The 12,415-nt window shown below is 34.4% G+C and overlaps 1 protein-coding gene across 2 annotated transcripts; it reads right to left on the minus strand.

Annotated features, from left to right (window-relative positions):
• Positions 1–216: 216 nt before the first annotated feature.
• LOC126818621 (ornithine decarboxylase) lies at positions 217–11,647 on the minus strand. Of its 2 annotated transcripts, XM_050546137.2 has the most exons (12): positions 11,490–11,647; positions 8,141–8,275; positions 7,526–7,696; positions 6,856–6,952; positions 6,257–6,333; positions 5,633–5,805; positions 5,019–5,156; positions 4,275–4,440; positions 3,665–3,824; positions 2,904–3,034; positions 1,747–1,958; positions 217–796 (listed from the first exon to the last, which is right to left on the minus strand). In XM_050546137.2, exons 3-12 carry the CDS (start codon positions 7,640–7,642, stop codon positions 655–657), a joined length of 1,413 nt encoding a protein of 470 aa, XP_050402094.1. In that variant the 5' UTR covers positions 7,643–7,696; positions 8,141–8,275; positions 11,490–11,647; the 3' UTR covers positions 217–654. The 2 variants fall into 2 exon arrangements, with proteins under 2 accessions (XP_050402094.1, XP_050402095.1); XM_050546138.2 differs by lacking the exons at positions 217–796; positions 1,747–1,958; positions 2,904–3,034 and having other exon boundaries at positions 3,741–3,880.
• Between the last annotated feature and the right edge of the window lie 768 nt (positions 11,648–12,415).

The raw sequence follows: 12,415 nt of genomic DNA on the forward strand, positions 1-12,415 counted from the left end.
CAGGGGCCATAATCCATGAAGTTTCGATCCAATACATGCAAATATCAAAAGGAACCAAGATCTTTTGGAGATAAACCTGTATTTCAAGTTTCGTCAAAATCAGATAAGAATTTTGACTTGAAGAGTGTCCACAAACAAATTGTGGACGGATGGACAGACAGGGGCGACGACAATATACATCCACATCAATATGTGGACGTATAAAAACTACAACTATTGACATTTTTAAAGAATTTTATTTTAACAGTTAAGTTGATCAAATCTGGTCATTATTTTCAGCAGGTGTTTCTACTGTTTGTATACCCTTACTTCATAGATTTCCACATTCGACAGTGATTAGTAAAAAAAATGTTATTTCTCAGACAAGTAGTAGTATGTGAAAAATGTTAAATTACATAATGTACAGAAATTTCTGGTTTTAAGTGTTTCCATGGTAAACAAATGTTCAAATATAAATATAATATATACCACATACATTACGTTCACTCACTGATGTTACAAATGGGTATTGGGTCTTAGAATTTTGATTGTTAGTTGATTTCAAATATTACCAGTGATAAGATAAAAATAATTTACTGCAAGAAACTTCATTCTGATAAAATAAAAACAAAAGCGTTATACATAAAACTATCTGCTATAGTAGGATGCTCTATTTTAAGCTTCAACAATCAGGGCTTCTATGAATAGATTAGTGCCAATAGCGGGAATATTCTCTGGGACATGGTCTTTAATTGGTCGGAGAGAGATGGCTTTTCTTTCCAAAACACAATCTTCTTCAACAGGAAACAAATTATACCTATAAACACAAACAGATTAACATAATCAAGCAGGTAAGTAAAGTACTTTTAAGTTTTTAAATGTTTTAATTCTTTCAAGACTGTGAACCATCCAATCCAAATGACTACACAATGTCTTTACAAGCACTGGCATCTTCAATAGAAGGCTTGATCTCGCTTTAACTACGTACATCTTATCAAGACCATCACGGAATACCCTGCATATTGTGGCACTAATTTCAAATGGGTACAAGCCCAACTTGTGAGCCTATCAAATTCCTTGATCATTGCAAATACCAAGTCTCGCGCTTCAAGCTAAAATGTCTACCTGTGATAATCGAGTTGCAAAGTTCAAGGTTCATTCAATGTCAAGGTTTCTGTGGAGGTCACGATGTCACAACCTCTGATTGGGCGCTATAAGTTCAGGAATTGTGAAGTAAACAAGCAACGACCAGATGTTGTGAAACTTGCAGTCGTTGCTTCAGGAATATGAAGCACTGGAGGCTTTACCCATTACACATGGAAATAAGATCAAAAATATTCCTGGACAATCATGTCTGATTTTGGTGTTCTACCTCAACATGATTAATCTATGTCTAGATGTGATTTTCAAGTTATCAATTTATAGTTGTTAAAGGACCTAACCTATGCTTAAGGTCTAAATAAAGTATTGCATTGGATTGATCTGATGAGTTATTTTGGTAGGTGATGAGGAAAGCTCCACTACAATGAAATATTTATTTCTGAAGCCGACTTGTTTATTCTTTTTTTGCTTGCTGTGTCCACTAAGGAACACAAAATCTGTTATCTGTACACATGAAATAAAATTTCCAACGAAGACAAACTGCCATCCCTCAAAACAAATGAACACAATAAATCCATAGAAAGCAACATGTCATCATCCATCATTCGTTTTAGTTTCTATCTTTTTAAGTAAACAGAATATTTTGTAATATGGCCAAATACTTACCAGACATCTTCAGCACAATAGTAAACACATTTGGGCTTAGGCATTCCATTGAAACAAGAGGAGGCACACATGGTGTATGCTCCCATATCTTCAAAATAGATCCATTCACCCACGTGCATCTCTGGTAACACACAGTCCTCTAGAATACAATCCATACCATCACATGTTGGTCCCCATACACTAGATGTAAACTTCACATCACACACATTATCCTAGATAATATACAGAATGAAATGGATTTAACCATTTAACAGTCGGAGCAGAACAGTGGGACCTTAAAGGTTTAATCCACATTTCATTTAATCATTTAACAGTCGGAGCAGAACAGTGGGACCTTAAAGGTTTAATCCACATTTCATTTAATCATTTAACATTCTACTTTTTTGCTCCATCAAAAGAGGGCTGAGAGAGAGATGGGGTTTAATGTCCACTCAACACAATCTTGGTCATTTCAGTTCAATTTTATTTATATGTGTTTTATCAGTGTGAGAAAACGGTAGGACCAAGAGAAAACCCACAAGGTTGGACACAGGACCATATTCCATGTCAAGGAATTGAAACCATGCCATCTGACTCAATAACAGTCGCTTTTATCTAAAGATCAGTATGCTATGAACAATACTTTGCCGGAACAGCGATGCCACAACCTACTCTTATTTAGAATTTCAAATATTGCAGGTTCTTTTACATGCACAGTATTGTGCAAGTTATTTGTCCCACTCGAATGAAAAGACGCTGTTTTTTTCCAGGTCATTCGTTCTGCTCAGTGACAGAAAATCCAGGAGCTTTCTCAGTCAACGCGGGGTTCAAACCCGGGATCCTCTAGTCTAGCCAGCCAGTGCCTTACTCACCAACCTATATACATTAGGAAACTAAAAGAACAAGAAAAAATAACTTTAATAGCATTTATTCTCTAAAAGTTATAAGAATAAAACTCAGACAGTATCACAACAGCTTCAAATCGTTCATTTGATTTCCTAATTGTGTGTTTGTGAGACAGAAAAACAGTCAGTGCTAGGGCATAAGTCTGAAAGCTATAATCAGAAATAATTGACAAATAGGCTTCTTCATCTCACAAATGTACACAATATCTGTAAATGTTAAAAAGATCAGATGATAAATGTCGTCAATGTGGGCATATATTATGAGACTATTACCTGAAGTAATGATGGCTTAACTTTAGCATGATCATACAGTAAGCAATTGAAGGAACCATATACACCATCATTTAGATAATACATATACGCTGGTTCATCATTACCACTAACACACTGGTCAGAACTTCCATCTTCAATAAAATAAATATATCAAAAAATTAAAATAATTAACAATGTTCCATTGAAAGGATCAATACAGAAACTGACTGAATTTATAGAAACAATAATATATCATTAACATTAAGGAATTCCCTCCAATGTGATTGCCCACTGATAAAACAAGTTGTGATATCATGCTAGTAAAAGCTGGAATAAAAATGTCTATTTTATAAGAATGAATGATATAAGGTTTAATGTTTCGTAAACCATACTTCAGTCATATGGTTACTGTTTATTCTATGTCATATGTGAAATGTTAGGGAGGTGAATGTTCCCAATCTTCATTACACTTCAACTTTACGTGCATGCCACAAATAACTTGCTAACACATTACTTGTAAGCCCAGCAGACTGATGTAGAAAAAAAACCCAGACTTGAACCTGAGACATTCTATTTATAACTACACTACCCTTATTGCTTAACTACCACAGTACCATCACTGCTCATGGTATTTTTCAAAGTTTTTGTCATGTCTAAAGATGAAATTTGAGAACTTGAATTCTAATTGCTATGGAGGAATGTAAATTAACATATTTGTTCATGTGTGGATTTTTTTCACAAAATTCAATATTCAAAAATAAAATTAGTCATGTATCACGAACCTCCTACGATTTTATCTCGACTTATCATGCGTTTAGCTATGATGTTGGCTGTCAGAGTGAATGCTGAGGCTACAAAATAGCGACCAGGTTCAGCAATGATTCGGATCCCCATCTCTGCTGGAAAGTATTCATCTAGGGCATCATTTAAGACAACTGCAACCTGAACACACAAAGCACAATATTTTTTCAGCACAGGAATCTAATATTGCTGGTCTGCTGAATAATATAACAATCCAGTAACATACATAACTCATCAAATTATATTAAAAAAATAAACAGCAAACTTTTACTGTAATTAAAAATATACAATAAACCTGAACACATCTCTACCTATCACTAAATAAATTTCATATCAATCAAATGACAACTTCAGTCTCTATAGAGTCTTAAAGATTTTTGAAAGTGAGCACAAACTAATAACAGGAAAATATGGAAAAAGGGATGAGCTATTTGATAACTGTGATAAAGGCCCGACATTAATACATGACCATATTATTAGCCTGTCCTATAGTGCAACTTTTGACTATGTGTGGCACCCTACCCCAATGTAATAACTAAATTAAACTCTTAATAATGATCTAAATCTCTTTTCTACTTAATGTTGACTAACCTCTTCAAAACTTATAGGTGCATCTTTCTGTCCTGGGAAGCCACCGCCAACATCCAACATTGTCATATCAAAACCAAATTCAACACCCAGTTGGAAGACTCCATACGCTTCTTTCACTGCAGCATAAAAAGCTTCTGCCTCTTCAGCACCACTTCCAACATGAAAGCTGAGAAAGGAATTCAATTATATTATTATCTTTAGGTCTAATTGAGGGAGAGAATGGGGTTTAACGTCCACTCGACACAAAGCAGGTCATTTCGGGCCTAACACATGGTTCAATTATATTTCAATAATTCGCTTGCGGGTAGGGGTCTTTAGCAATGGGAGGAAACCGGAGAAAACCCACGAGGTTGGACAAGCGACCCTACTCATCATATACAACCAGGGATTCGAAACCATGCCAGTTGACTCAATGACAGACCTTAATGTACAGCAAGCACGTGCTAACCATTCGGCCATCCAACCCCCCTTTAGGTCTGATTAATCAAGACTCAAAACCGTTTATAGCTCGGATCTTCAAGTTATCTTATTATTTCTATTCCATATGACTTATAATCTTTTTTTCTATGATGTCTGCAATGTGAGGAAGAGAATTTTGTCAAGCCAGCAGTGTTTCTGCTTACTGTTAATATGAATTTTAACTTGCACACCAATGCGTATATGATAAGATCCTTAATTGTTCAAATGACTAGGTACAAGAGCCTTGGGTGGAAATGTTAAAAGTTCAAATAAAAATTTACTTACCTAACTCCAATAACATTTAAGCCTAGATCTTTGGCTTTCTGATAGAGATCAATCGCTTTATCAGGATGACAGCCAAATTTAATTCCAAGGTCACACTGAACCTTAAAGTTTGATGGTGGCAAAATTCTTAGAACTAACCTGAAATAAACAATATACATATATAATATACTAAGCCAAACTTTTTAAGAGACTCTAGAAAGAATCTTTTGATATAATCAAAAGTAAAACCATATCAAACAGATGACTCATAGCATTTACAGTTGTTTCCTCTATAAATGTTTTTGACAGATGATCAACCTCAACCTAGGGTTATATTCTGAATCTAGAATAAAACCACCCTATCCATAAAGCTGCGTAATAAAAGACTATGTTTTAATTCACCACAGAGTAAATTTTAAGTCTAAGCTTTATGAATATTGGACGTTGTTTGCGATAACAAATAATTTTGGATGAATTAAACTATATATAATCAGAAATTCTAGTAATTCAGTTAAACTTTTCACAAATGAGGTCTGTTGCCTTAAATCCAATATATAAATCAGAAATTCTAGTAATTCAGTTAAACTTTTCACAAATGAGGTCTGTTGCCTTAAAATTTGAGTTATAAAACTTACTCAGCATCAGGATAAATCAGTTTGATTTTGTCCAACTCTGGTTCATTATCAAAGGTCATCATTTTAACTTTTTGCTTTGCAGCATGGCGAATATATGACTTCTGCTTACAGGGATTAGCGTATATAATGCGTGATGGGGAAACACCCAGGCTTAAAACCTGTTCTATTTCGCTCTGAAAAATAAAATAAACAATAGATTCAAGATATTAGACTTAATGTAATCCTTCATAGTAAGTAGTGTTACTTGACATATTATGGTTTCAATTAGGCCCACTAATAAGGCAAGTATAGATATATTTATTGTATTAACCCCCTTATGGCTCACTGCCATTCTATGAAGGAATGTATCTTTGTGTGAATTATTTAAATATTAAAACAAACTTGTCACACAAAAATTAAAATAAAACATTTAGAGAATTGAAAAAAGGTCGGTGTAAATCAAAGCGCTTAGTTGAACAGGGCCCACAACTGAAAATTTATGATGAGCGAGGCAAAAAATCCACTAATCAGGCTACGGACTAATATATGGTATATTTTTATTTCAATAATTTGCTTTTGCATGTGTTGGAGGAAATCCGAGCAACCAGGAAAACCCCAACAAGATTAGAATATCGTATAACTTACCTTACTAGCACAATCAAATGATGTTCCTAATTCAGCTAGTAGTCGTAATACAGGATCATCTGTGTTACATTTTACAGCTGTAGGAGAAATAATTAGAAATAAGAAATGATTACTGCAGATTAGGTTTGTGTCTCTTTATTGAGAACCATAAGAAACGATGAATCTCTTCCATTAGATTTTTATATCAAGAGGCTATCTGACCAAGAATTCTTGAATTGTTCACATAACTCATGTAATTTTCAACATTCAAGTACACAGTCAATTCACGAGTAGAGAGAGAGAAAAATGGTGTTTAAGGTCCACCCAACACAAACTAGGTTATTTCGGGACTAATATGTACCTGTATATGGTTCAATTTTTTATTTCAATAATTCGCTTGTGCGTATGGATCTTAGCAGTGGGCAGAATCCAGACGACCCTACTCCTTGTCATGTACAAGCGGAGAATCAAAACCATGCCACTTGACTCAATGACAGAACTTATGATAGGTCACCCAAACCCCTCAATTTCTAAGAACACTGGAAATTTTCAAGAAGAGATACCCAACACGACTTTCAAGCAGTCAATGAAGAATACATCAAAAGATAAATTGTACAAACCGTAGAAAGGTTCGACCCGGGGGAGCAGCTCACACCATGTTTCATATTTATGAATAATATCACCCAGATCACCAATAAAGAAGGCATCCTCTCTAACCTGCAATAACAAATATTCAAAATATTTAATCAAATTCATGGAGACCAAAAGATATGTTTCAGCGTACACTGGCAGAAGTCAATTGAAAAGTGATTATGCACTTTTTCCAACATTATCAACATGTGTATAACAAGCCATCTTCATGTTTTCCAGGACAGTGGCTTGTAATAACTTCTTGTCACGTACAACCGGGGATTCGAAACCACGCCAGTTGACTAAATGACAGGCCTTCTGATACAGCGCACGTGTTCTAACCATTCGGCCATCCAACCCTCCCTTGAGAAAATCATAATGCTCACATAAATATTTTAATCCGAAAAATTTTTAAGACTTGAAACAAGACTTTGGTAATGTTAAATGTAATCAATGTGATTATGAATTGAATCTAATCTAATGGAATTTTAATTGGTTATTTTTGTCCATGAAACATTTACTATTTACTCCCGATGGAAAGTATATTTATTTAAAAGATATAGTTTCGAGAAAAATGTTTTGAATAATGACTAGGAATATTTGAATGGTAAAATCAACATTCAATGTAAAGACAAGTTAATGAGAGAAAATATTTAATACCTCAACATCTTGGTTAGCGATCTCCTTCTCTATTTTAGAACATTTATTAAACTTGTCACAAATATCACTAGGAGGAATAATTTCAAAAGAGCATCCATTTATAATAGATTGATACATATTGCACAAATCTCAAGTCCAAGGGAAGAAATCCAATAAGTGTATACAAACAATCTGAAGAAAAAGAAAGAAAGAAACGATAATTAAAATCACTCTGATCTATTTGCGACAGGCATTAACTTATAGAATTTAAAACACAAACTTTATCTTCAAGCTACCCATCCGTCACTTGGGAGACTTTGAATCCAATGCAAATTACAATATTGTGAGTGAAGGTGGAATCTCTAAAAGTGAAGGAATATCAGTCCAAAAAGGTACGATTCTGTCCAGGATTTGCAAAGATAAATGAATAGAAAATCTCACAAAATGAAATCATTAATACAAAAAAAAAACAAACCAGAATGAGACAATTGTGAAATTTTTAATTGTTTTTGGTTTGGGGATGGGCCTGTTTTACGACGAAAAATAAACCTTGGATAGTTCTCGCAGCTTGATCTTGAAATCTTGAGGTCAAAATAAAAATTGGGTGTACCAACAGAATTTTTAACTTTCACTTACCTGACCAGACGAAACACCTGCTGTCACTTAATGTTAGCTGGGGTCCCACGGCGGCTCTGCGTTGAAATTGAACTTACGTTTGGAGCTACTGCCCCCCTCAGGACAGTCTATGTAGATCACAGCTGAGTAACCAACCTAAAAAAAACAAAACAATCAAAACATTAACACATCATAATTATTATAATTATTAGATAACAGTACAGTCAAATTGTTACGTAGGGAGTAGCATCAGATTCAGATAGACCAAAATTTCAAACAACTTGTTGATATAACGAATGCTAAACTAGTAGGCTATAGAACATGTCGTACAAAACACTTGCCAGCTTTTTCTTGGAAGTTCTAACTACATGTATAAGAAGAATAAATGAACTGCTGGTTATTAATAACCAATAATTGAGAGAACATTGGGATCGATTGCATGTATCATCTAGGCCCTATTTTGAGTGTCTTACAGTTACAATGACAAGGAAAATGATTAAAATATTAGGTTGTGATGTCATCAAATTGTTCTAAACAAATAACGAGAGAGAGATATGGGCTTTAACTTCAACTTGACACTAACAAGGTCATTTTGGGACCCGGATCTTGGGCCAATTTTATTTCAATAAATCACCTTTGCAAAGGGAATTTAGTAGAGTGGAAGACTCTAAGAAAACTGCTGTTGACTTAAAGACAGACCTTAATATATGATCTAAAATCAACCCAACCACAATATCATATTCAAACATAAAAGGCTCTACCCTATGGAAAATAGGATAATACATGTGATGAAATTCTGTTTCAGGTATTTTCGGAAACCTAATTTTGTTATTGTGTATCTTTTTCCAAACTGTGCATACATGTATATTTCTAAACCAATAACTTGATGTCATTGCTAGCCTGCGATAGTCACTGGATTGGAATCCGATCTGTTGCTCAAAGCTCACAGATGATGAAATCAAACAATGGATAATCGAGACTATGTTCTTTATCGTACCGACCTTAGTAGGGTGCCCCACAATAAATATCTCCAAATATCTTGACAATTACACCACAATACTTAATATATAAAGCCTTAAATCAGTTTCAAACATTTACATGTATAGTCACTAAATAAACGGTCATGCTGTACTTAATAAGCTACGACGACCTAATCATCCATAAATAATACACTGAAAGATGGTTACGAGTGTCGGAGATAACATCCGAGCACATGCGAGTAAAAAAATAGGTTACATGCCCTTGTTTTGAAACTAGTCTCGCTTAACCAGACTACCAACCATTCTACGTTTGATTGACAGGCCGGGATAATCAAGACTACATAGCAGAAAGCTGGAACAAGAAATTGAATTTAGAAACATGCACGTTGGGCAACTCAACAATTGTTTTAAGAACTTTGTAAAAGTAAAAAGAAACTACTGCTAGTATCATGTTCTTGCCCAACGCAAGTATTTCAGAGATATTATTTGTACTAAACCAAAAAATGCCACTCCTAACGGTACAGTTAATGAAAAAGCAATTTAAAAAAAAAAAGCAACGTAATTTCTAAAGCTGCTGTAATAACCAATAAGCTAAATATTACTGCTATTCAGAATCGTCAACAATAGATTTTTTATGGCTGTAGTTGATAGATGTATTGAGAATTGCACGTGCGATGGCTATTTATAGTATCAGACTCTACGGCTGAGTATTATTTTACTGCGTAGTTAGCGAAAAATCACTTCGGGTCAAGCCACTGAAGCGTGTACAACTTTCTGTATGGAAAATTTGGGACCACAGGTCACCCTAACCTTAGTAATGATGATCGAGACAAGACCTGAAATTCAATTGCTAAATTCTCGGTTCAGAGAGGATCAATCTGACTGAAATTTCAGCAAATTCCCTTTACATTATCTAGTTTTTAACTATTATAGTGAGAAATGCCAGCTCTTTATCTAATCTCCCATAATGTACAGGTATCTTTAATAAAATCAAATGTAGGCCTACATTTTCGGTTATCTTGAACTGAAGAAGCAAGGACATGATTGTGCACTGATTATCTCAGAAGCTGTCATTAATCACTAAGCTAAGTGAAACACACAGGAACACTTGGTTAAAGCATTAGTTACCTTGCCTAACTCATAAAATTCTGAACAAAAATAGTATAAACACGATACCAGTGTCCGGTACGATTTAATCCAAAGTTTATGTAGATTACAAGACCTATGTCATGATTAAAGTGGCCAAGTCTCAAACTCAATATTTTCCATAATATTTGAATTAAAAATACGAATTAGAATTCAATATTGATCAGTTTCAATCAATACTGATGTTGTTATCTTGCCGCGAATAGGATCCTAATGTCCAATGTTTTTAAAAGACACAAACATTTTATAATCAGTACACGAGTCATGTACCCTATGGTTTCGGGTGTTCCCTATAGGCCTATGGTTTCGCGGTTCCATTTTGTAATGAACAAATAAAAACATATTCTACAGTACAAAACAATGTGGAAGTGTAATTCACAACGACAAAATAATAATTAAATAATGTGTATAATAAGAATGCACTAACAAGCATAAACTAACTACTGCCGTTCAGTTTATGTAGATTACAAGACCTATGTCATGATTAAAGTGGCCAAGTCTCAAACTCAATATTTTCCATAATATTTGAATTAAAAATACGAATTAGAATTCAATATTGATCAGTTTCAATCAATACTGATGTTGTTATCTTGCCGCGAATAGGATCCTAATGTCCAATGTTTTTAAAAGACACAAACATTTTATAATCAGTACACGAGTCATGTACCCTATGGTTTCGGGTGTTCCCTATAGGCCTATGGTTTCGCGGTTCCATTTTGTAATGAACAAATAAAAACATATTCTACAGTACAAAACAATGTGGAAGTGTAATTCACAACGACAAAATAATAATTAAATAATGTGTATAATAAGAATGCACTAACAAGCATAAACTAACTACTGCCGTTCAGTTTGAACTATTCATGTATTTCACCGAAAATAATTGATTAGAAATTACAATATGTCTCTTCAAAAATTGTATATAATTAAATGGATATAAATCACATAGACATATCATCACATTTTAGAACCATTTCTCTTCTGTCTATTTCAACTCAAGGTTCCAAAAGATAGAGCCATACCAGAGTATCTCCTTGAAAGTGTAATACAAATTTTGAAGAACAAGGCATATGTATGTCGTAATCCCTTGACATCGTGAAGATGTCAACAGAAATCAGAAAAAAATGTTGATACTCTGATTCTCTCGTGGTGATGTCTCAACATGATATGATCTCATCATTCACTAATTCAGTGACATGTGTAACAAGTTACAAGCCTAAATTCAAGTTAATTTATACACAAACCTGTTCCGGAGACCCCGAATCTATGTCTTCCTTTATGGACGTAATTTTGCCGGCTCAAAAATATACTGAAAAAAATTTATCACTCATACAGTCTGCTCTGACAGAGTTATATCCCTCTGTCGAGCTGTTTCCATGCAGTAAAGGAAATTACAATGGCGGCGTTCACGGCTTATATACAGCCTGTTCACATACGCACGAATTTGACAAAGTAGTCCCTTCTGTCACGAATCATAATTCCATTTTATTTCAATGACAACCCTAAGTAGTATTATAATTGTCAAGTATTAATACAGGTGTATTTATTTAATGAGATAATTATATAAAAAGGTACAGTATTTCATAAATCTAATTTAAGTCCCTGTGATCATTGACGTTGTTCAGCTTATGATGTTACTATAAATACGACAATCACGCGCACGAATGCTGACTGCAGCTAGTTCTATCTGCTTTTTCTCTTCAAATCATTATCCATTATGTTCTTGGTGAAAAAATGGGTCTAGAGGTGATACAGTGAGGTTCCCATCATAAAATTTAAGTCCGATTTTTATTAACAGCTTTATTTATGCGCACACATGTTTTGTCTTGTTGTATTCTAGTCCTGAATAGCCCTATATTAACAATACTTTTGTATTTTCTGTCCTCTAACTTACTAATACTAACGACGTTTCGATGCAATATAATTTTTTTCTATTATAGTGTAAAGTATCTTCTTATATCAAGCATTGTGTCCTGAGTATTTTCAGTTCGTCACTGGAACAATTTATAGATCTGGGACCATTATGACACTCAGATGCCATGGGGTTCTTTTACACGTGTGTATGCCAGCGTGTCTATCACTCAATCCAACCGACTTTCCGGTGTGGCCCCCCTTGTCAATGGTGCAGGACGGTGGGTTTGGCCAGGGAAAACGTATAGTCGTTCGGATG

This window comes from Patella vulgata, chromosome 4 (assembly GCF_932274485.2).
Source record: "Patella vulgata chromosome 4, xgPatVulg1.2, whole genome shotgun sequence".
In the NCBI taxonomy this organism is placed as follows: Eukaryota; Metazoa; Mollusca; class Gastropoda; family Patellidae; genus Patella; species Patella vulgata.